Raw genomic sequence first — 26149 nt, 5'->3', positions numbered from 1 at the left:
ATTGAATCTCAATGTAGACAAGTGTAAACTGCTGAGAATACATAGAAAGATAGATCCCAAATCATTTAGCTACAAAATAGCAGGTCAGCAACTGGAAAAAGTTAATTCCATAAATTATCTGGGCGTACGCATTAGGAATGGAATGATCATATAAAGTTGATGAAAATGCAATCCGAAAACAAAGGAAGTAGGTTACAGTTTTCTTGTTGGCCCACTGCTTGAATACTGCTCAGCAGTGTGGGATTCGTACCAGATAGGGTTGATAGAAGAGATAGAGAAGATCCAACGGAGAGCAGCTCGCTTCGTTGCAGGATCATTTAGTAATCGCAAAAGCCTTACGGAGATGATAGATAAACTCCAGTGGAAGACTGCACGAGAGACGCTCAGTAGCTCGGTAGGGGCTTTTGTTGCAGTTTCGCGAACATACCTTCACCGAGGAGACAATCAGTATATTGCTCCCTCCTATGTATATCTCGCGAAAAGACCATGAGGATAAAATCAGAGAGATTAGAGCCCACACAGAGGCATACCGACAATCCTTTCCACGAACAATACGAGACTGGAATAGAAGGGAGAACCGATAGAGGTTCTCAGGGTACCCTCCGCCACACACCGCCAGGTGGCTTGCGGAGTATGGATCTAGATGTAGATGTAGACAGCAGTTGAGAGATTTACACCAACTAAATTAACAAACGATGGAGGTGATACTCGTTTTTTACACAAAAGAGAACAGAACACTGTTGCAGAAACAACGAAAATAGCATGGAAAATTTAAACGTAAAGATAATCTCCAAGCTCGAAATTTAGGGCCAACTTCAGTGTAGGCGCTTATAATAGTTTCCATTACAAAACTTTTCCTCGAAACCTGGAGAAAATTCAAAGAGATTCTGGTCCTATGCTAAGTGTGCTGGAGGCAAAATACAATCAACGCCTTGTCAGCGGGATAGCAATGGAAACACTAACGACAGTGCTACCAAATCAGAATTACTAAACACAGCCTTTCGAAATTCCTTCACCAAAGAACACAAAGTAAGCATTGGAGAATTCCAATCAAGAACAGCTGCCAACTTAGAAGTAGATATCCTCGGAGTAGTAAAGTAACTTAAGTCACATAATAAAAGCAAGTCTTCAGGTCCAGACTGTATACCAACAAGGTTTCTTTCAGAGAATACTGATGCAATAGCTCCATACTTGACAATTATATACAACGGTTCGCTCTACGAAAGATCCGTAACCAAAGACTGGAAAGTTGCACAGGTCATACCAATATTCAAGAAAGGTAGTAGGAGTAATCCACTAAATCAGAGACCCATGTCATTAACGTCGATATGCAACAGGATTCTCGAACGCATATTGTGTTCGAACATTATGAGTTGCCTCGAAGAAAACGGTGTATTGACACACAGTCAACATAGATTTAGAAAACATCGTTCTTGTGTAACACAACTAGCTTTTCACACACACGAACTGGTGAGTGCTACTGACAAGGGATTTCGAATTGATCCCGTTTTTATAGATTTCGAGAAGGCTTTTGACACCGTATCACGCATGCGGCTTAGAGTGGAATTGCGTGCTTATGGAATGTCATCTCAGTAATGTGACTGGATTCGTGATCTCGTGTCAGAGAGGTCACAGTTAGTAGTAATTGATGGAAAGTCATCGAGTAAAATAGAAGTGATTTCTGGCGTTCCCCAAGGTAGTATTACAGGCCCTTTGCTGTTCCTCATCTATATAAACGATTTGGGGGACTATCTGAGTAGCCGTATTAGGTTGTTTGCAGGTGACGCTGTTGCTCGCCGACTAGTAAAGTCATCAGAAGAGCAAAAAATATTGCAAAACGATTTATAAAAGAAATCTGTATGGTGCGAAAAATGTCAGTTGACCCTAAATAACGAAAAGTGATAGGTCATCCATATGAGTGCTAAAAGAAATCCGTTAAACTGCGATAAATTACTCAAATCTAAAGGACGCAAATGCAACTAGATACCTAGCAATTACAACAGTTACGAACAACTTAAATTGAAAGGAACACATAGAAAATATTGTGGGGAAGGCTAACCAAAGACTGCTTTTTTTTTTTTTTTTTTTTTTTTTTTTGGCAGTACACTTAGGAAATGTAACAGATCCACTTAGGAGGTAGCCAACACTACGCTAGTCCGTCCTCTTTTAGTATACAGTGCGCGGTGTGGGATCCTTACCAGATAGGACTGACGGAGTGCATTGAAAAAGTTCAAAGAAGGGCAGCACGTTTCGTATTATGGCGAAATAGGGAAGAGAATTTCACTGAGATGGTACAGGATGTGGGGTAGACATAACTGAAACAAAGTCGTTTTTTTGTTGTGGTGGAATCTTCTCACGAAACTAGAATCATCAACTTTCTCCTCCGAATGCGAAAATATTTTTTGGCACCGACCTACGTATGGAGAAACGATTATCATATAAAATAAGCGAAATCGGACATCGCACGGAAAGATACAGATGTTCGTTTTTTCCGCTCGCTCTCCGAGAATGGAGTAATAGAGAATTATTGTGTTGGTCAGGCACTTGAGTGTGATTTTACGAGTATCCATGTAGATGTAGCCAAAATTTCAGGCATTCATATATGTCAAATTAGTAGGAGATTTGCACCTGGAAGTTCTACAGTTGCTAAGGACTGCTTGTCAAGCCCCACAGGGGTGTAATTTCGGTCCTGCACTGCCCGTTAAGCACACAGTGGTCCAGGAGGAACTGCAAACAGGCAAACATTAACAGCAGCCAGGTGGCGCAGTGGTAAACACTGAGGAGGTTGAATGTCCAAATCTCCGGACATTCATAGTCAGGTTTTACATATTCTGTGAACTCCATTGTATTGTTGTATGCGTTTACTTAAACTTATGGGCTGAATTTTTTCGGGTTCATAAACATTTATTATCATCTGTTATTACTTTTCTGTTGTACTTTCATGTACGGATGTAGTGTGTGGAGATTAAGTTGCGAATGTGGGTCTCACGGGCAGCGTGAAGTCGCACTATCCTCTGTGTTCTCGGTGGCTCAGATGGATAGAGCGTCTGCCATGTAACCAGGAGATCCCGGGCTCGAGTCCCGTTAGGGGCACACGTTTTCAACTGTACCCGTTGCTGTATATCAAAGCCTGTCAATTGCTCCTCAATTTGATCCTACGGAACTTGACGTGTAAATTAAAAAATTAAAAAATACCTTTAAAGAGAATGCGGACTGTTTGCTTCCTCAAGTGTGTATCAGATTGTTTTCGCTTATAACGTTTGACTCATTCGTTTCCGATAGAGAGACATTTACCTCAAATTAATACATTTATTATTTCCGTCATTTCTGAAATTTTTTAACATCGTCTCGGAATTACACTGTTTTTGCTTGCATTTACATGTTCCGGCGCCTACAACTTCGACGCTCTTTAGTGTCGTTGGATAACGTTTCCAGACATGGGTTCCTATCCAAAATATTATGCACTCATTGCCCTCTACAAGATCTACAAGTTTGTAACGGAAATTTTCTAAAACCGTGTAAAGCGGACTCACAGATTCAAAGACTTTCGACAAGGTTTTAACTTCGAGATTGACGTCGTATGACAAATGACAAAAGAAATATTCTACTTTTTTCTTGATTTTTGTCCTGTAATTGTACTCTGAAACTATTCTTGTTGCCAAATTTCATGAATCCACGTAAAGGAGAGGTACGCAATAGCTTTTAATGGGTGAGTTGACGAGTGTCGAAGTATGTGACATAAACTGCTGAATATTTCAGTGCATTATCTTAAAAGTTTAACATTTTTAGACCGGAAATCGACTGTAAACCTAAGTGTGTGACATAAAATTGAAGTTGGTGCGTGTACCCCTTCCTGAGAGATGGGGTGTTAACAGACGGAAGGGCAGACAGACAGACAGTCAGATAAAAAAATAATAATTTTTGATTGTAACATAGTTCAAAGTTAACAATTTCCGATTTTTCCCTTTACTTGTACTGTGAAGCATTTATTCGTGACAAAATTCGTGATTATAGACCAACTGTAAGTACTCTAGAGGTTCTGATGTGTTAGATATTGCGAGTATCAAAAATATGTGACATAAGCGGCGGTATCTTTGGACTGGACTGACTTAGAACTTCCAGGGACAAGTGATCTTACAGGGTGTTTCAAAAATGACCGGTATATTTGAAACGGCAATAAAAACTAAACGAGCAGCGATAGAAATACACCGTTTGTTGCAATATGCTTGGAACAACAGTACACTTTCAGGCGGACAAACTTTCGAAATTACAGTAGTTACAATTTTCAACAACAGATGGCGCTGCAAGTGATGTGAAAGATATAGAAGACAACGCAGTCTGTGGGTGCGCTATTCTGTACGTCGCCTTTCTGCTGTAAGCGTGTGCTGTTCACAACGTGCAAGTGTGCTGTGAACAACATGGTTTATTCCTTAGAACAGAGGATTTTTCTTGTGTTGGAATTCCACCGCCTAGAACACAGTGTTGTTGCAACAAGACGAAGTTTTCAACGGAGGTTTAATGTAACCAAAGGATCGAAAAGCGATACAATAAAGGATCTGTTTGAAAAATTTCAACGGACTGGGAACGTGACGGATGAACGTGCTGGAAAGGTAGGGCGACCGCGTACGGCAACCACAGAGGGCAACGCGCAGCTAGTGCAGCGGGTGATCCAACAGCGGCCTCGCGTTTCCGTTCGCCGTGTTGCAACTGCGGTCCAAATGACGCCAACGTCCACGTATCGTCTCATGCGCCAGAGTTTACACCTCTATCCATACAAAATTCAAACGCGGCAACCCCTCAGCGCCACTACCTTTGCTGCACGAGAGACATTCGCTAACGATATAGTGCAGAGGATTGATGACGGCGATATGCATGTGGGCAGCATTTGGTTTACTGACGAAGCTTATTTTTACCTGGATGGCTTCGTCAATAAACAGAACTGGCGCATATGGGGAACCGAAAAACCCCATGTTGCAGTCCCATCGTCCCTGCATCCTCAAAAAGTACTGGTCTGGGCCGCCATTTCTTCCAAAGGAATCATTGGCCCATTTTTCAGATCCGAAACGATTACTGCATCATGCTATCTGGACATTCTTCGTGAATTTGTGGCGGTACAAACTGCCTTAGACGACACTGCGAACACCTCGTGGTTTATGCAAGATGGTGCCCGGCCACATCGCACGGCCGACGTCTTTAATTTCCTGAATGAATATTTCGATGACCGTGTGATTGCTTTGGGCTATCCGAAACATACAGGAGGCGGCGTGGATTGGCCTCCCTATTCGCCAGACATGAACCCCTGTGATTTCTTTCTGTGGAGACACTTGAAAGACCAGGTGTACCGCCAGAATCCAGAAAGAATTGAACAGCTGAAGCAGTACATCTCATCTGCATGTGAAGCCATTCCTCCAGACACGTTGTCAAAGGTTTCGGGTAATTTCATTCAGAGACTACGCCACATTATTGCTACGCATGGTGGATATGTGGAAAATATCGTACTATAGAGTTTCCCAGACCGCAGCGCCATCTGTTGTTGACAATTGTAACAACTGTAATTTCGAAAGTTTGTCTGCCTGAAAATATACTGTTGTCCCAAGCATATTGCAACAAACGGTGTATTTCTATCGCTGCTCGTTTAGTTTGTATTGCCGTTTCAAATATACCGGTCATTTTTGAAACACCCTGTACAATGTGACATACATTTGAACTTATATTACCTGTTCCTGAGAAAAAAAGGAGGCATAGCCGTCTGTCAGACGGTCAGACAAGAAATGACGAAGCAATTTTATTGTAATATAACTGCAAATTAAACTTTTTCTCATTTTTCCCATTGGTTGTACTGTGAAAGCTCGCCTCTTGGTAAATTTCATGATTCTAAGTGAACGGGAAGTACCCCAGGGGTTTTGATGAATGAGGCTGCTAGTATCTATGTATGAGACATAAATGACCATATCTTTTGGTTTGCATTGACTTAGAAGCTCACACTTGTTACACCGCTACGTTACTATAGCCTCTAGTATGTGACATAAATTCCAACTTCAAGGCAATCTGACAAATGAGAAACAAATTTTTTCGTGCGATATGATTACAAATTTAGAATTTGAGGGCTTTTTTCCATTGTTGGTACAATGAAACCTTGCTTCTTGCCAAATTTTGTGATTCTCGACCAATGGGAAGTATCCTACAGGTTGCTCGCCCGGCTAGCCACGCCATCTTATGCGGTGCTTCCAGAGCAGGAAGCCATTCCGGTCCCCAGTATGAATCCGCCCGTCGGATTAGTGTCGTGGTCTTGTGTGCCGGCCAGCCTGTGGATGGTTTTTAAGGCGGTTTTCCATCTGCCTCGGCGAATGCGGGCTGGTTCCCCTTATTCCGCCTCAGTTACATTACGTCGGTGATTACTGCGCAAACACTGTCTCCACGTATGCGTACACCACAATTAATGTACCATGCATACATTTGGGGTACACTCGTTTGATATGAGACGTTCGCAAAGGGGGGGGGGGGGGGGGGGGGCAGGCGGTGCACTGGGCGCCGAACCACACAATAACCCTCGGATAGGTGTGGGGCGGCGGTAGGGTGAGTGGACTGCTGTAGCCTGTTGTGCGGTTGTGGAGGCCTCCGGCGGGGACGAAACCTCTCCGTCGTCTCTAGGTCCCTGGGTCAATGCACAATTCTACAGGTTTTGATGACTGATTTTGCGAGTATCAAAATGTGTCAGATAAATAGCTGTGTATGTTGATTATAGTGACTTAGATCCTTTACTCTTTTTTACATCGGCAAGGGACCTGAATATGTGACACAAATTTCAACTTGATATGTTTATCCATTCCTCAGAATAAGAGTTTTTCACTGCTGGAGAAACAGACAGACAGAGAGGCTGAGGGACAACAAAGTGGTACTATATGGGTTCAGTTTTCACGAATTGAGACACGGAACCAAAAGTGGCAGTCGATGGTGAAAAAGTTGTAATTTTAGAAAATTGCTTTCCCAGATAGTGAAAACGGCAGATAGTGTATGTTAGCAGAGAGAGAGAGAGAGGGTTAGTTATACTAGTTAGTTGTGATACTCACCAGGGACTTGAACATGATTGGCGTAGTGCAGTGAGCAGCCACTGGTGTTGGAAGAGCTGTACGGTGCCTCATCAGAGGCTGCGTGCTTCTTATATACAGCAGCTGTTGGGCGGTCTGAGGGCGGGGCTGGCTGGACGAGGGTCAGACTGGACGATGCCGGCAGGCCCAAGGCCTCGGCCAGCCACCTGTCGCTGCAGTGGAGCAGCTGTCCAGCTTCTGAGACAGCTGTAGCTCACGAGGGCGCGTGCTCTGAGGCGTGAGGCGGCAGCTAAATGGCGTCAGTCACCACACTGCTGTATTACGTTGTACGGCACTCTGCAGTAATGAATTGACCTAAAACTGATAATCCATAATCCGTAGTTGGTCTGGAAAACATTCTAGAGAGCCACGGCCAAACTTTGTTATAAACAGATCGCACGCGGACTTTGAAATAACGTCGCAAAGTTTGAGATACGCGGTAGGCTATCGTGCGTTGTAGTCACGTGAAGGATTAATTGATACTCCCCGTAATTTCTTGACATTAATTTTGTAATAATTATTGAAGAATTATTGGAGATCATAGTAATCGTTCTTGGTGCTTACAGTAAATTGGATTTGATTTACTCTTTCAATACGACATATATTAATCACGGAATAGTCGATTGCTTGATACGTTGGTTAGCAACCAAAAAAGAGATTGTAATGCAATTACCGGAACGATCATTTCAATCATTGGTGACCACTACACGGACACCAGAAAGCTAACTACTGTCATTGTGAGTGAATATGGAACGAATGAGTTTTGTTTCAGCTCTTTGGGATGAAAACATTTCATCCGAAGTTGGAACTTTACAAACTGTGTCATGTTCCTCCAATGTAGTAGATCGATCGGCATTATAGTCTACACTACAATTTTCACCTTTTGAAATAGAAAGCACTTACCTTTTTAGAGAAATGTTTCAACTTTAGTCATCAATCTTCCCAAAACGGAGATAAGTGTCACACTCACACATAGCACTAGGTAACCGTGATCAACCACATATGTGCCCCCTCCCTTTCGTCGAAAACCCTTAGATATAGCCGCAGTTCGAAAAAGTTGTAAGTTCTATGGGACTGATGGCCTCAGATGTTAAGTCCCATAGTGTTCAGCGCCATTTGAGGAAGGAAGGTGGTTTCTACAGTGGAAGAGGAAAGAAGAAAAGGACGACGACAGAGCAAGAGAGAGAAAGAAGGAGATCGTAGTTCACAAACTCTCAGCGCATTTTATATAAAACAAATATTATTAATATTGTGGATCTTTGTTTTTCATGTCTACATATTTATTTCTCAACACAGTCACCCTGGCGACGAACACATTTCTCCCAACCAGTTTGTTCATACGTCACTGTAGACTGTTGAACTGTTGATGGAGCCACTCTTAATTACTATCAAAGTGATGACCTCGAAGGTGTTTTTTAAGCTTTGGAAACGGGTAAAAACTGACTGGGGCCATCTGGCGACTGTATGGAGGATGACTGATGACAGTGAAACAAAGGCGTCGGATTGCTGCAAATGGCGCAGTGCTCGTGTGTGATCTGGCATTGTCATGCTCAAGGACAGAGTGCTCCATGTGTGGACGCCTAGGCATGATACGTAATACCGCAACCGATATAGAAAACGCAATAAAATATTCGAAGGCATTACTTTTCAGGATGCCCTCCTACATCCCCAGACATTTCTTCTTCAAATCAAGGCTGACATTTGATACTTCAGTCATGTTCATAAATTAAGTATAACTGCAGAATGTATTGCCACACAACGTGGCACTACACAAAACTGGCGCTGATAGCATAGGCACATCGGGAACACACACGACACAGATCTGTAAGTCCACAGTCTTGGTGATTAGTTGAGAAAATCGTCCCGAAACACATGTGCTACAAAACGCCACTGTTTGCTGGGCATTTACCCCGACATCAATATGGGATATGATCACCATGCACATGTACACAGGCCGAACAACGGGTTGGCATACTCTGGATCAGGTGGTCGAGCAGCTTCTGGGGTATAGCCTCCCATTCTTGCACCAGTGCCTGTCGGAGCTCCTGAAGTGTCCTAGCGGTTTGAAGACGTGCAGCGATATGTCGACAGAGAGTATCCCAGATTGGTTCGATAGGGTTTGGGCCTGGAGAACAAGCAGGCCACTCCATTCGCCTAATATCTCCTGTTTCTAGGTACTCCTCCACGATTTCAGCTCGGTGGGGCAGTATGTTATCATCCATCAGGAGGAAGGTGGGCCCCACTGCACCCCTGAAAAAGCAGAAATACGGGTGAAAAATGACGTCCAGATACACCTGACTTGTTACAGTTCATCTGTCAAAGACATGCAGGGGTGTACGTGCACCCATTACAATCCCACCCCACAGCATCCCACCCCACACAACTTGCATACAGGTCCCTTTGAAGGACATTAAGGGGTTGGTATCTGGTTCCTGGTTCACGGCAGATGAAAACCCGGCGAGAATGACTGTTCAGACTATGCCTGGACTTGTCTGTCAACATAACCGGGCACCACTGTTCCAATGAACATGTACTGTGTTCTTGACACCAGGCTTTATGGGCTCTCTTCTCACCAAAGGTCAGTGGAATGCACCTTGCAGGTGTTGGGGCGAATAAACCATGTCTGTTCAGTCGTCTGTAGACTGCGTGTCCAGAGACAACTGTTCCAGTGGCTGCGGTAAGGTCCCGAGCAAGGCTACCTATAGTACTTCGTGGCCGTCTGCGGGCACTGATGCTGAGCTATCGGTCTTCTTGTGGTGTTGTACACTGTAGACGTCCCGTACTGAAGCGCCTGGACACGTTTCCTGTCTGCTAGAATCGTTGCCATAATCTTGAGATGACGCTCTGTGGCACACAGATGGCCCGTGCTACGACCTGCTGTGTTTGTCCAACCTCCAGTCGCCCTGGTATTCTACCCCTCATAACGTCATCAATATGTGTTCTTTGAGCCATTTTCGACTCACAGTCACCATTAGTACGTCTGAACACTTACTTGCTGCACCATAGTCTGACATGCACAAACACACCTGCACGTATGTGGAAACCGTGAGACGACCGCAGGTCAAATGCACGGCATTGTCATACCCCGAGGTGATTTAAACCCGCAAACCGCCCACCAGAGCGTTGTTTCGCCTTGTATCAGCATTATCCTTAATTTATGAGCATGAGTGTAGTTGACTTTTCTGGGCAGGAGTGCCCTTTTTGCCTTTCCTTGTCTCCTTCCTTCAGCCGTCATGTGCTATTTTGCTTCAAGGTAGCATAATTCGTTTTCTCCATATGTGTTATTGTCCCCAATTTTTGTGTTTAGTTCAACACCAATTCCATTTCCGCTACTCCTCATTATATTCACGTTCCTTCTCTTTATTCTCAATTTATTGCCTGCTCTCTTTAGAATGTTCATTCCAATTTTTTCTCACTTTCACTGAGGATTACAATGGCACCAGTGAATTTTATCACTGATGTCCTGTTCCTAGCACTCTCTCCATTATTCCTTGATAACACAAAACGACCTGAGCTTCGAGTTTTTTCGATGTCCTCTGTCAATCCTACCTGGTAATAATTTCAACAGTCCAGAAGAGGACAGACAAATGTAGTTTAGGCAGTCTCTTTGCAGACCTTTTGTACCTTCTCAGTTTCCTGCCAATGCAACGCAATCTTTGGTCTTCCTTCGCTACAAGTTTTCCTGTGAGACCGTTCAATTTTAAGTTGAATCGACATTTTTTATGGCAGTACCCTACCCTTCACTGTTCAAAGGTAGACGTGAATGAAAATGTAAAGACGGCAACAATTAGGAGGGGAGTTAGACAAGGTGTCTCACTATTTCCGTATTTCTTATACATTTTCCTTCAGGAAAGCATATCCAAATTTGTGCAAAACCTCAAAGGCATCAAAATAAACGAGAAAGAAATGCGCTGTATAAGGATCGCAGATGACATTAACTACAATTCGGAGCAAAATACCGCGAGCTTTGTCATTAATACTAAAGGAATCAAAATTGAAACTGAACATTTCAAAAATCAGAGTAATAACTGTCACAAAAACGAAAAGAGACAAATAGCCACATAAGTATTCAGATGCTAGAGAAGAATGCTGAAGATTAGATGGGTAGATCACATAACTAATGAGGAGGTATTGAATAGAATTGGGGAGGAGTTTCTACATCTACATCCGTACTCCGCAAGCCACCTGACGGTGTGTGGCGGAGGGTACCCTGAGTACCTCTATCGGTTCTCCCTTCTATTCCAGTCTCGTATTGTACGTGGGAAGAAGGATTGTCGGTATGCTTCTGTGTGGGCTCTAATCTCTCTGATTTTATCCTCATGGTCTCTTCGCGAGATATACGTAGGAGGGAGCAATATACTGCTTGACTCTTCGGTGAAGGTATGTTCTCGAAACTTTAACAAAAGCCCGTACCGAGCTACTGAGCGTCTCTCCTGCAGAGTCTTCCACTGGAGTTTATCTACAATCTCCGTAACGCTTTCGGGATTACTAAATGATCCTGTAACGAAGCGCGCTGCTCTCCGTTGGATCTTCTCTACCTCTTCTATCAACCCTATCTGGTGCGGATCCCACATTGCTGAGCAGTATTCAGTGGCCGAACAAGCGTACTGTAACCTACTTCCTTTGTTGTCGGATTGCATTTCCTTAGGATTCTTCCAATGAATCTCAGTCTGGCATCTGCTTTACCGACGATCAACTTTATATGATCATTCCATTTTAAATCACTCCTAATGCGTACTCCCAGATAATTTATGGAATTAACTGCTTCCAGTTGCTGACCTGCTATTTTGCAGCTAAATGATAAGGGACCTATCTTTCCACGTATTCGCATCACATTACACTTGTCTACATTGAGATTCAATTGGCATTCCGTGCACCATGCGTCAATTCGCTGCAGATCCTCCTGCATTTCAGTACAATTTTCCATTGTTGCAACCTCTCGATACACCACAGCATCGTCTGCAAAAAGCCTCAGTGAACTTCCGATGTTATCCACCAGGTCATTTATGTATATTGTGAATAGCAACGGTCCTATGACACTCCCCTGCACACGCCTGAAATCAGACTTACTTCGGAAGACTTCTCTCAATTGAGAATGACATGCTGCGTTCTGTTATCTAGGAACTCGTCAATCCAATCACACAATTGATCTGATAGTCCATATGCTCTTACTTTGTTCATTAAACGACTGTGGGGAAGTGTGTCAAACGCCTTGCGGAAGTCAAGAAACACGGCATCTACCTGTGAACCCTTGTCTAAGGCCCTCTGAGTCTCGTGGACGAATAGCGCGAGCTGGGTTTCACACGACCGTCTTTTTCGAAACCCATGCTGATTCCTACAGAGTAGATTTCTAGTCTCCAGAAAAGACATTATACTCGAACACTACACAACTTGTGGCACAACTTGACTAGAAGAAGGGATCGGTTGGTAGGACATGTTCTGAGGCATCAAAGGATCACCAATTTAATATTGGTGGGCAGGTTGGAGGGTAAAAATCTTAGAGGGAGACCAAGAGATGAATACACTAAGCAGATTCAGAGGCATGTTGGCTGCAGTAGGTACTGGGAGATGAAGAAGCTTGCACAATTAGAGTAGCATGGAGAGCTGCGTCAAACCAGTCTCAGGACTGAAGACCATAAAACCAACAACAAGTATTCAGACTGCGAAGTACATCAAAAAGTTCAAAGAAAGTCGGCACGTTTTGTATTATCGCGAAATATGGGAGGGAGTGTCACAGAAATGATACAGGATTTGCGGTGGACATCATTAAAAGAAAGGCAACGAAATCTTCTCTCGAGATTACATCACCAACTTTCTCCTCAGAGTGCGAATGCGAAAATATTTTGTTGACACCGCCTTACATAGGGAGGAACGATCATAAAGGTAAAATAAGGGAAATCAGAGCTCGTACGGAAAGATATAGGTGTACATTCTTCCCGCGCGCTATACGAGATTGGAATAATAGAAAATTATGAAAGTGGTTCGATGAACCTTCTGACAGGCACTTGAATGTGATTTGCAGAGTGTCCATGTTGATGTAGGTGTTCCTCAACAAAATTGTTATCTGGAGTGTTTTGTTGTGTGATTTGAAACATGGTTCCTTATGAAACAGGATATGGTTACACAACGCCTGGTGCCAATGAAACTGTGGATGTCAAGAAAGTTGCTGAAAATAAGCTTGAGAGACAAAAAGTCGATCGAGGGTTTTTTTAAAAAAGTAGATGAGACAAGAGAATTTATTACTACTACAGAAGAGCGGAAAACAAAATTCACTGGTCGCAAGATACGTAACAACGAATTGTTGATCACCATATCGTAAGGAAAAGTTTTAGTGAAGAAACAAAGAGGAAGATCATGAACGAATTACCTGTACTCCGTGATAGACGCACTTCAATTGAAACAGTACGCTTAATTGAAACGCTCATCAGATAAGAGATTAATACGGTTGCAGCAAAGATGATGATGATGATGATGATGATGATGATGATGATGATGATGATGATGATACTACCACTGCTAATACTACTACCAATTACAATGAAGTGATAAGCATCATCTTTCCTGTTTGCATCTGTGCAACATCTCGTATTATAAAATATGTAGTGTGCAAAAATCAGCTCATCGTAGTCAGATCCTTATATTCTTCTAACCGTCATATTTAGTCCATTTGAAATAATATAACGTTACCGCTATTGTTTTTGTAAATTTTGGAAACTGTTGAAACTAATTATTGTTCATACAACACAATAATTAAACGCTGAATACTTTCATTCGCGTACATAAAATATTGACATATGACCAACTTGAATCAAATTAACAAAATCATTTAAGATTAAATTTAATTTCAAAATTATCTGAATGTATTAATGATTATCCTTAATGCTTTCGAAGATTACTTATTAGGGTAGCAAAGTCAAATGTAAAATTTATCAACATTCGAACTTTGAAGAGTCTCGCCATTTAACCTCGCGTCATCTACAGTTTTAAGGTACCGATTCGCTTCTGGACGCAGTGTGGGAAGGACATGTATATCTCATACTTGTTTTATTAAGTGATTTGGCCCTAGTATTATATTGAGTCAATGCGGAGGATTTCTTCTTATACGAACAAATTAACAACTGAAATAACAGAGACAACGTAGCGTGCAGAGCTTTTTAGATAGCGACATTTATATGCTTGTTCAGGCTTCTTATAATAGCGAGCAGAACAATGCAATGAACACGACCATTTTGTGTCCAGAGACGTTATTATGCTAACAGCAAGTAAAATTTATATTTCTACAAAAATTTGACTTAAAGAACTACGTGTGCCGGCCACAGTGACCGAGCGGATCTAGGCGCTGCAGTCCGGAACAGCGGGACTGCTACGGTGGCAGGTTCGAATTCCGCCTCGGGCATGGATGTGTGTGTTGTCCTTAGGTTAGTTAGGTGTAAGTAGTTCTAAGTTCTAGGGGACTGATAACCTCAGAAGTTATGTCCCATAGTGCTCAGAGCCATTTGAACCATTTTTTGAACTACGTGTCCATCAGTGAATTATGAGCATAATATAGGAGGATAAATGGAGACTTCCATTCTGCAACGAGTAAGTGCTGGAAGAGATACTGTGACCAGAAAACTGGTCGAGCAACACCTAAATTACATAGATGCGGTCCATCTTCATCCAGTGTTGTCTCTACACTACCTGTGTATCGTGACAGACACCGCCAACTTTGGGACGATTTACTAACGCGTTCATCGTTATGTCATCCCCGACAGTTCACAGGTCAAATACGTTAGAGAGAATCTCGGATAACTTCTAAATCGATAGCAACACGTTATTTAGCACTTCATTTTCAAAATTTTAGATGTGGTAGTTAAGAGCCATGCTTTCTGTAAAAACATGTCAGTCAAATATTCAAATTAGTAGGAAATTGCCACTTCCTGTGAAGGAATATAGTAAAAATAAACAACACTACTGGCCTTAAAATTGCTACAGCACGAAGATGGCGTGCTAGAGACGCGAAATTTAAACGCTGTGATATGCCAATGATTAGCTTTTCAGAGCATTCACACAAGGTTCGCCCCGGTGGCGACACCTAAAACGTGCTGACATGAGGAAAGTTTCCAACCGTTTTCTCATACACAAACAGCAGTTGACCGGCGTTGCCTGGTGAAACATTGTTGTGATGGCTCGTGTAAGGAGGAGAAATGCGTACCATCACGTTTCCGACTTTGATAAAGGTCGGATTGTGGCCTATATCGATTGCGGTATATCGGATCGCGACATTGCTGCTCGCGTTAGTCAAGATCCAATGACTGTTAGCAGAATATGGAATCGGTGGGTTCAGGAAGGTAATACGGAACGCCGGGCTGGATCCCAACTGCCTCGTATCACTAGCAGTCGAGATGACAGGCATCTTATCCGCATGGCTGAGTCAACAGATGGGGACGCTTGCAAGGCAACAACCATCTGCACGAACAGTTCGATGACGTTTGTAGGAGCATGGGCTATCGACTCTGAGACCATGGCTGCGGTTACCCTTGACGCTGCATCACAGACAGGAGCGCCTGCGATGGTGTACTCAACGACGAACCTGGGTGCACGAATGGCAAAACGTCATTTTTTCAGATGAATCCAGGTTCTGTTTACAGCATCATGATGGTCGCATCCGTGTTTGGCGACGTAACAGTGAACGCACACTGGAAGCGTGTATTCGTCATCGCCATACTGGCGCATCACTCGGCGTGATGCCATGGAGTGCCATTAGTCACACGTCTCGGTCACCTCTTGTTCGCACTGACGGCCCTTTGAACAGTGGACGTTACATTTCAGATGTGTTACGACCCGTGGCTCTATCCTTCATTCGATCCCTGCGAAACCCTACATTTCAGCAGGATAATGCACGACCGCATGTTGCAGGTCTTGTACGGGCCTTTTTGGATGCAAAAAAAATGTTCGACTGCTGCCCTGTCCAGCACATTCTCCAGATCTCTCACCGATTGAAAATGTCTGGTCAATGGTGGCCGAGGAACTGACTGATCACACTACGCCATTCACTACTGTTGATGAACTGTGTTATCGTGTTGAAGCTGCGTGGGCAGCCGTACCTGTACACGACATCCAAGCTCTGACTCAATGCCCAGGCGTATCAAGGCCGTTATTACGGTTAGAGTTGGTTGTTCTGGGTACTGATTTCTCAGGACCTATGCACCCAAATTGTGTGAAAATGTAATCACATGCTAGTTCTAGTATAATATATTTGTCCGATGAATACCTGTTTATCATCTGCATTTCTTCTAGGTGTAGCAATTTTTATTTATTTATTATTTATTTATTATTTATTTATTTATTTAACCTGGCAATTTTAATGGCCAGTAGTGTAGTTTATCATTCGATTGCCAAATTTCAATCAGCAAATTTACTAATATCATTGGAATCTCCCAGAAAAGCTAGTCAATTTACTAAACATTCTTCTACATCTACTTTTGTGTCGTGAAGCGTCGCATTAAGTGGACAGTTATTTATCAGTAATTTAGCCGAAAGTAAAGTACGATATCTTTGAAAGTCTTGATATGAGAAAACGGGCAGTGGAGGAAACGTGTCTGAAATCAGTGGGGAAGTGACAACGAAACGATTATTGAATTCGGAGACATACCATCAAACATTCTCTAAAACGTTATCCATGCAACATCGATAATTGCAGGAGCAGATAAAGGTAAGAATTACGGCACAGTGAGGTTAAAAGTTTATGTAGCCAAGTTGACAGGAACTACACGCTGAGGATGGGTGACGATACTCTCGTGCCGGATCGTCTTCCTCGCGGCGATTTCCATGGGCCGCGCCTTGGCAGGAGCTTGTGGCTGTGCTGCTCCCGGTGAAACGTCAACTTAGAAAAATTTTACACGACTGTGCTTAAACTGACAATATTTTTTAGCGCAACGCAATCTGACTTTCAATAGTCCCTACAAAAGAATGGCCCTCACTAACATTAACCAATACCTTTCACAAATCACTTACCTCACAAAAATCTTCGTTACTCGAACTACTGCAATACAGCGAGCGCTAATACTGCCAGCTAAATAAAAGATTCTAACTACTGAAGGCACTAACTACTGATAGGCATAGTTAGCAAATGAAAGATTTTGATAGAGAACAAACAATGTATTTACCTTAATAGTGTTCAAGTCATAATATCTATATCAGTCCATGATATCCAATATTAGAAATTTACTGTCTCTGTCCAGATCATCCGCTATCAAAACTCTGCCACCTCTCTCCCCACATGCACCACTGCTGGCGGCTCACCTCCAACTGCGCAACGCTATGCGCTGCTCAACCCTACAATAGCCAACAACAATGCAAACCAGCCACAGACTGCACACAGCGCAGCCAGTGAATTTCATACAGAGCGCTACGTGACGTTACCAACATAAAAACCTAAAGAGCCTACTTACACCGGGTATAGTTTACAAGGGAATACCTTTCCGTCCTCGAAGTTTGGTGCTGTTTGTGTGTTTCAGCGTGCTACGGCTAAGAAGATTATCTTCGTTGTTATGATTGTGAGTGTGTTTTTCTTGGCGTTATATTGTGTCGTTGCAGAACTTTGTTTAACCTGTCCCTCCTTATTCTTCTGCAGAGTGTCTTTGGATCCTGTGGCCTGTAATTTCGCTTGTGCAAAGTTCCGGGGTTTTGGGGAGGTAATTGATTAAATTATGTTTTGGAATTTATGGAATTCTGTGTGTTTGTCTGGGGTTTTTGCTGGCCTGTGCCCGTACGATTTCCCGTTTCCTCGCCCGGGCGTCGTACGTAAAGTTTAAGGTGAGTGAATTTTGATAGTTCCCGTCCAGTCGATCGGTGGGCCCCGTGACGAATTGTTTTTTTGCACTCTGCCTGTCCTGTCTCCCTGGCTTAAGGTTGGCTCCTCAGTGCCAAATCTTTGAAGTTGAATTGTGCAACTTGTGTCTATGATCTATAGAAATGTTGGGGTGGATTGCACTTTCTCCTTAGGCCTGTCACATATTGTTTTACTAAAGGCATTAAGGGATATTTGTTCAAAGTTTTTAATATAAAATTTTTTTTAACAATCATAAATTTAATCTTACCTTTGAAGCCATATTTGTGGACAGTTATTTAAATTTCATTGTCTTCCCAGCTTGCCCTTTGCTACTGTATTAAAAGTGTTTGTTGTTTTGATTAATCGCAGCTGCTTGCCTTAAAGAAGTAAAGCTGATGTTGAAAGTTTGAGAATTAGTGTAACTGTTCACTCCAATAAAGCCACCCTGTTAAAACAAAAATTTTTGTGCTACCATTTGTTTCCCCCTTGTATCCCTTCCACGGCCCATGTGTGTGTGTGTTCGTGTGTTTATATTTAAGCACACTTTTCCCATGAATACGTGCTATCACTGAAGCGTATGTTTCTAAAGACTGCTGTTTTTCTTATTACAGAAGTTTATTTGCCCAGATCGGATAAAAATACGTCGTGATTGCTAGTTTCACCGAAATTAAATAGCCATATTGAGAAAGTTTGTATAGAAAAAAAATGATCCGAAGATGGCGATCTAATTCCGCTCCGTTTTTTTATGCGACCTGGACGAATAAACTTTTGTAATAAAAGAGCAACCGTCTTTAGATTCTGAGATCGCCTCCAATACAGCTGACAACGTCACGAAATCGTCTTAGTATATGTTTTAGGTAAGTCAGAGTTCAGTCTCCTTTCAGTGCGAGAGGAGTCAGTAAATCCATTGTCTTATTTATAAATATAACTTTTTGTGTTGAATGACTACAAAAGGAAGATGAAAGCAGTTATCGTGAAAGTAGCTGAAGAGGTCTACATTGCTTCCGGAAGGGATAAACAATTATTACTCTCCTCGCTTGTGGACTAATTTCATATGCACAGCAAGAACTTTCGAAAGCCACCGCCTCTTTGCCCTCTTTCCCACATTACCACTACCACTGAAGAGATGTGGTAAGTAGAGATCAGATTGAACCTTGTGAGACAACAGAAACACAGAACGAAAGGGCCAAACACCAATAGCACTCTTTACCATCTCGACATTAATTCGCGGTAACCTGGAAGACGGCTTGCGGGCAAGGTTCATCTGAACGGCTAAGATCGTCACCAAGTCCCACTTGCGGGCTGATATCCAAAGACTTCCAGGCCAACAAAATTTTATTTTCCGTATTTCAGTACAACAGGGGTGAAGTTACGGTTTGTCCAAACAGGACAGTGAGAGGGGGTCAGATCTCCTGCGCAGTGAAGTTACGACAGGGTCAGAAAACGGAAAAGGATTGCAATAAATAGGTGGTTAGACCTGAGTAATTCCCAAATGGTTGAGGCACATTGATTCTACTCTACCCTCGATAAAGTTATAGTACACTGGCGGAAAAAAATTGCCAAACCGAAAAATAAGTTACGTGGAGTAAGTAAATTCCGGAAACAGATTTGTCTAGGTAATATATTTAACGTTACAAGATTACAGGTTAATATAAGCGTGAGATAAGCCATTGCAAATGTGAAATGATGCTAAATTAATAAACAGTGTAATCGCCATAGTGTTGAATGCAAGCATGCGAACATGCATGAATTGTGTTGAGCAGCTGTCGGACGGCAGTTTGCGGGATGGACCTCTATGCCTCTTGGACTTGGTCACTCAGTATGGGTGAACCCTGAATTTACTTTTAAAAGCTTTTCTTCAGAATTTACTTTATTTACTACCGATTCATCAAGAGCATTAACACATTTAACCACACTATGTGAGCGTGGAAGTAGTTGCCAAGGAGTAAAACTGATGAAATCAAAATCAAATTGCTTTTAACAAATGGGAATTTTATTAATAAAAGCTTTCTTTCTTAAGAAACAGATTTTAAATTATAAGCAGAAAGCACCCTCTAAATATCAAGTTACAATTTATTCAGAAGCAGAAAGAAACAAATTTTTGAGTGTATGAGCTTTCTGGCTGTGAACCTTGCCGCTCCATTTTGATGTGGCCGTTGTCACGAACGTTCACACAACCTCTGAAAGACTACACAGGTGCAAATGTGAAACACACCAGATTACCTTAAAGTAAACGTTTTAATAATTGACACAAGCGCACAAACTGTGCATACCGTAGGAGGGATGGAACTACCACAAAACACTAAAATTAAAAGATTAACTTGCCTCCGAAGGTGCAACTTGATTTTAACTTCCAAGAAAAGTCTTACGGTAGAGGGGGCAACTTTATATACTAAAATGACATTTAAATAAAAGCCCATGAAATGCAATCTTACATAAAATTTTACAAGGTTGGCCAAACATGCCGCCGTTCTAAACAAACAGTCTACAAGACCATCGAGAACATCGAATTTGCTACAACAGCTGGAGACAAGAAGAATCGTATTCCAGTTAAGTCTGTCGCGGCACAAGCTCTGCTGGATGGTCCTGCAGTTTTCGTCGGTTGTAGACTTAATTTTAGTTTAGATATAAATGATACGTTTGGTCATGGTAACGGATGGTTTACTGTTGCCATTGTTCGAGGAGGTACTGGAGTACCAAGTGCTGCTGGACTTGAAAGTTTTGTTGACAGAGACATTATTGCCTTTCGCACTTACCATATTTCGGAATTGGCTAATAAGGATTTTGGTAAATCTGCATATGTTTCTCCTTCTTCCTTGTCATTGTATACTCGTAATAGGAGGAAAATATCTGTTAACGAATCTGTACTCATTTGGGCTAAAGGTAAAGGTGTATGTGAATATGTAAAATTTGTTGGTGACCAAGGGAAGATAAAAACATATTTCAAGAATTCGGCCGTTACACTTCAAGCAATAAATTCGTTAACACACCGAATCCGACAAACATAACAGAGGCAGCTATTAACGTACGGCAGACTGATAGGGCGATTACCGAACAACCCGAACCGCAGGTTGCTCTAACCCGCCCCTACACCACAAGGGAAAATCGGACCACCCAATTCATGAACAATCATCTTCCCGCGGTTGGGCAAACGGGAAAGAATGGTGGGACGACCCCAAAACAAAGTGGCTGGTGACCTCACCAGGAAAACAAGTAGAATTTAACAAGTAAATGAAGCAACATATCACCAATCACTTAACTTCTAATAAACTGCGATTTCTGGCGAAGACCTGGCACAGCACCCCCCAAAAGGTTCTCCCGAACCGTCCGCTGTCAGTCGCTCCAACGGACGCAGGAAGGCGCGCCGATCTCCCTTCTCACGGCGTCGCAGCCCGCACCGGCCAGACCAATATCGTGGGTTGACGCCTACAACGAAGGGTGTAAGACAAGGCTGTAGCCTTTCGCCACTAGTCTTCAATCTGTACATCGAGGAAGCAATGATGGAAGTAAAAGAAAGGTTAAGGAGTGGAATAAAAATACAAGGTGAAAGGATATCAATGATGCGATTCGCTGATGACATTGATATCCTGAGTTAAAGTGAAGAAGAATTAAATGATCTGCTGAACGGAATGAACAGTCTAATGAGTACACAGTATGGTTTGAGAGTAAATCGAAGAAAGATGAAGGTAATGAGGAGTAGTAGAAATGAGAACGGCGAGAAACTTATCAGGATTGGTGGTCACGAAGTCAATGAAGTTAAGGAATTCTGCTACCTACGCAGTAAAATAACCAATGAAGGGCGGAGCAAGGAGGACATCAAAAGCAAACTCGCTATGGCAAAGAAAGGCATTTCTGGCCAAGAGAAGTCTACTAATATCAAATACCGGCCTTAATTTGAGGAAGAAATTTCTGAGGATGTACGTCTGGAGTACAGCATTGTATGGTAGTGAAACATGGACTGTGGGAAAACCGGAACAGAAGAGAATCGAAGCATTTGAGATGTGGTACTATAGACGAATGTTGAAAATTAGGTGGACTGATAAGGTAAGGAATGAGGAGGTTCTACGCAGAATCGGAGAGGAAAGGAATATGTGCAAAACACTGATAAGGAGAAGGGACAGGATGATAGGACATCTGCTGAGACATGAGGGAATGACTTCCATGGTACTAGAGAGCTGTAGAGGGCAAAAACTGTAGAGGAAGACAGAGATTGGAAGACGTCAAGCAAATAATTGAGGACGTAGGTTGCAAGTGCTACTCTGAGATGAAGAGGTTAGCACAGGTAAGGAATTCGTAGCGGGCCGCATCAAACCAGTCAGTAGACTGATGACAAAAAAAAGTACAACTTAGGGTTCTGACGCACTTCACACTGTTCACCATGTTTCTCATTTTTTTCATGTGGTGTACTATGTTCTTTTGGTACTCGATGTAACTATTTCGCCGGACACTGCTTTTCACAACATAAATATTGCAACTCAATTACGTGTTTCCACATATTTGGCATGTTGACCGCCCTTCCTGGCACAAAGTAACAATGCGGACGCGATCGAACCGCGGTATTGTCTGTCTAGGCATGGTTCAACTACAGAGAACATGAGCCGTGTACCTCCTTCCTGCTGGAGCGACTGGAACTGATTGGCTGCCAGGCCCACTCCGTCTAACAGGCTCTGCTCGTACACGGTTTTTTACATCTTTGGGCTGGTTCAGTGACATCTCTGAACAGTCAAAGGGAGTGTATGTGATACAATACACACAGTGAACGTCTTTCTTCGGGAGTTCTGGGAACCAGGGTCATGCAAAACTATTTTTATGTGTCTATTAATACGTGAACATGAAAACTGAAGTGATTCTTAATATTAGTTACACAAGAACGTCAGTAAACATGCATGACTGGTAAGGTACTTCGTGATAGAGCCGTTATGAGTCGTAAAAGGAAGTAAATGCTTTCATATTCTTAACTCTGATGATACCTTCTCTATCACGCATTAAAATCTCTAAAACCTGGAATGTCGAAAATTGCATTGCTACCAATTTTTGCCTTTATACCGATCAGGTGCTACGGTAGAAATGACACATAAAAGTAAAAAGATTTCGTGAAAACGCATTCTAAGAACGTTTACGTTTGCATGTTGCGGATAGTTTATTTGCAGTAACACACGAATGTTGGGCAGCGACAGTCCCATAATATCCTTGATCCTGTCAGCAGTGGAAAGCGAAAAGTAGTAACGGAGCCTCCGAGGGAAACAAACGCTCTTTATTAGCATCGGTTTTACACTTTAGTTTTGACTAACAGTAAGTGGACCTAACTTTGGGTTCGGTCGCCAACGTCACCACAAAATGTCAAGTGTTTCCTAATTTTCGGGTTCCTCACTTTGATTAGCTACGACTTCCGTTGTTATACGGATATGTCTCGAAGAAGAACACTAAATGGACTGGAAGAGGAAGAGCTTGAGAGATAATTTTTTCGTAGACAGTGATGATAATCGTACCCCTGTTTCGAAAGACAAATTTAAATGTGCACTGAACTTAACTCCAAATAATTATGAGAATTATAATTTCGCTTTGATGAAATGACAGTGAAGATTTTACAATATAAATCATTTCGCATCTGAGGTTACTTTAGACGATACAACAGCATTCAGATTGCGTTGCTGGAAGGAAAAGGTTAATTTGCTGCCGTTGACACAACAACCCACATCAAATGATCGACCAGTTTAAGAGAAATCGAGGAATTATTTCAAGAATACTCGTAGCTACAAGGCAGCATATGCTATGGGTTATTTCTGATGCTAAAATTGCAGGTACTGTTTTACATGTTGTATATCACTTTAAGATACATGAGGTTTTCATCGTAGATCAGGTTCACTGATTCCATTGGTAGAATTTCGACCACAAGCGATATTAGTTCATATTGATGTGTGTTTAAGTGATATGTGAGTAACACATACGGAATGTGGGAGGAGTTAGTGATGAGGACAGAGGAAAAGGCGGAGTGGTTCGAAGACGAAGGCCAGCAGGTGAAATTTGAATGCATGAGAAAGGAAATGGAGAGGTCGTTGATTATGAGATAGGAAATGCGTACGAAGAAGCTTGACCTTTGTTTAAATACGAAATAGTCACTCTAACATTTTGTGTGCCTTGTAGTGTACTTAACAATTTTTTCATAAAGCGGGGTCACTGTCATAATATACTTCTTCACACTTCATTACACTTGTTTATTTACTGTGATACATTATACTTACACAACCATGATTTCGGCTTCATAGTGCCATTATGAGGTACTTACAGTGTTATAAATTGCCTAATATGGTATTTTAATACGACAGTACGCCATCATAGGCAATTTATAACACTTAAAACACTTGATAATGGCACTTTGAAGCCGAAATCAAATGGTTCAAATGGCTCTGAGCACTATGGGAGTTAACATCCGAAGTCATCACTCCCATAGAACTACTTGAACCTAACTAACCTAGGGACATCACACACATCCATGAGAGAGGAAGGATTCGAACCTGTGACTGTAACAGTCGCGTGGATCCAGACTGAAGCGCCTAGGACCGCTCGGCCACACCAGCCAGCACAAGCCGAAATCGTGATTGTGAAAGTGTAATGTAACAACACTCTAATGGCGGTATTGAATTTAAAGTTCTATTGCACCAGTCACAAACTACTTTCTAACAAATATATGGATGATTTTTGGTAGCTGGATTTATTCTGAAAGGCTGAGTTTAAACTCTGCAATGAAGTTGTTAGATGAGTCCAACTAGTTAAGTATGTCTCGTTCATTAATAATTCTAATGAGCTCAAGGATTAGACAGGAAGATGTTTTGAAAGCTGTATAAAATCACAACAAAAATAAATTAGCTCTTATTTGTGGATAGAAAAATTTCACTAGAGCTCACTGTAAGTACATTGTTGAGAAAGGAGCCTAGGAGAAGCGAACTACCTCGAATTAAAGTCTCAATGCTTGAGTTATCTTTAGTGAATATACAGAAGGGTTCATTGTTTGTCAAAAATAAATTCTACGCATTTCAGATGTATCCATGGTATCCATAGGCGACTGGAGCTGCGAGAGTGGAAGCTGTCATTTTCAGTCATGTGTCCGGATACTTTTGATTACATAGTGTACTTGCTTGGCATTGCTACAGAAGATGAGTAGTGGAAAACAAATAAAAGGCCGTTTGTATAGAAGAAATGAATTGCAAACTTTATTTACAGTTTGTGGAAAGTACATAATTTTGGAAGGTGGGCCAAGGGGGGGAGTGAAAGGGAAAAGTTGTCCAGCGGGCTCGAGAGACCGGCGTTGCAGGAGAACGTTTGGCAGTCCTCGCCGCAGGCAGTTATCCCTCGGGGTCAGTTCTTGGGGACCCCGGTTCGGAGCCCGCTCGCACTGCAGTCGTCACACGACGTCACCGTCCGGTCCGCTCAGTAGATGCCGTGGTATCCGTAGCCCAGCGCGGGGGCAGCGGCGTATCCCAGTCCGTTGTATCCCAGGCCGCTGTAGCCGTAGTAGCCGGAGGCGTAGGCGGGCACACCATAGGCGGAGTAGCCGTTGTACAGTCCGGAGTAGGCCACGGGGGAGGAGTAGGCCAGGGGGGCGGAGTAGCCGAGGCCGGTGGCGTAGGCCAGGCCGCGCTTCTCCTTGGGGGCGGACTCCTCAGCGGCGAAGACGGCGGCGAACAGGCACAGGGCCAGGACCTGAAAAGTAGAGCGTGGTGTCACACACAGAGCCAGCAACAGGTAATCCTGAGCTGATAAACAGCATCCAAACTGATACAGGGACAAGCGAACACAGGGTTGTCGCAGCGAGACTGAATACTGTAACAACCAAATCCTCCAAAAACAAACGAAAGACATACGTTTGTCTAATGCAGATTAAAATTCACTTGACTCCTTCCTGAGAGCCAATCTCCACTGCTTCCTAATTGATAATGTAGGTGTAGACCAGATTTTGCTTGAATGCAAAGAAATAGTGTCGACAGCAGTGGAGAGATTTACACCAACTAAATTAACAAACAACGGAGCTGATACCCCTTATTTACACAAAACAGAACATAAGACTGTTGCAGAAGCAACGAAAGAAGCACGTCAAATTTAAATGTAAAGATAGTCTCCAAGCTCGAAATTTAGCTTGAACTTCAGTGCTAGACGCTTATAATAGTTTCCACAGCAAAACTTTGCCTCAAAATCTGGCAGAAAATTCAAAGAGATTTTGGTCATGTAAAGTGTGGTGGAGGCAAGACAC

The 26149-nt window shown here is 42.6% G+C and overlaps 2 protein-coding genes across 4 annotated transcripts in view; both read right to left on the bottom strand.

Moving 5' to 3' along the window:
* Positions 1-26149, bottom strand: part of LOC126291950 (cuticle protein 6.4-like) — a 243864-nt gene that overhangs the window by 167104 nt on the left and 50611 nt on the right. The gene's annotated exons all lie outside the window — the stretch shown is intronic.
* Positions 1-26149, bottom strand: part of LOC126291954 (cuticle protein 6.4-like) — a 32340-nt gene that overhangs the window by 1473 nt on the left and 4718 nt on the right. Inside the window, exon 1 of one of the 3 annotated variants that reach the window (XM_049985708.1) lies at positions 7071-7130. The exons of 1 other annotated variant lie outside the window; for it this stretch is intronic. In XM_049985708.1, the coding sequence (XP_049841665.1) occupies positions 7071-7085 (15 nt within the window). In that variant the 5' untranslated portion in view covers positions 7086-7130. Of the gene's footprint in view, positions 1-7070; positions 7131-25493; positions 25603-26149 lie in introns of those variants that run through there. One more of the 3 variants, XR_007551950.1, reaches the window with a different exon arrangement.

This window comes from Schistocerca gregaria, chromosome 9 (genome assembly GCF_023897955.1).
Source record: "Schistocerca gregaria isolate iqSchGreg1 chromosome 9, iqSchGreg1.2, whole genome shotgun sequence".
NCBI lineage: Eukaryota > Metazoa > Arthropoda > Insecta > Orthoptera > Acrididae > Schistocerca > Schistocerca gregaria.
The sequence above is the reverse complement of the archived record's forward strand: the minus strand, read 5'-3'. Positions and strand labels throughout refer to the sequence as shown.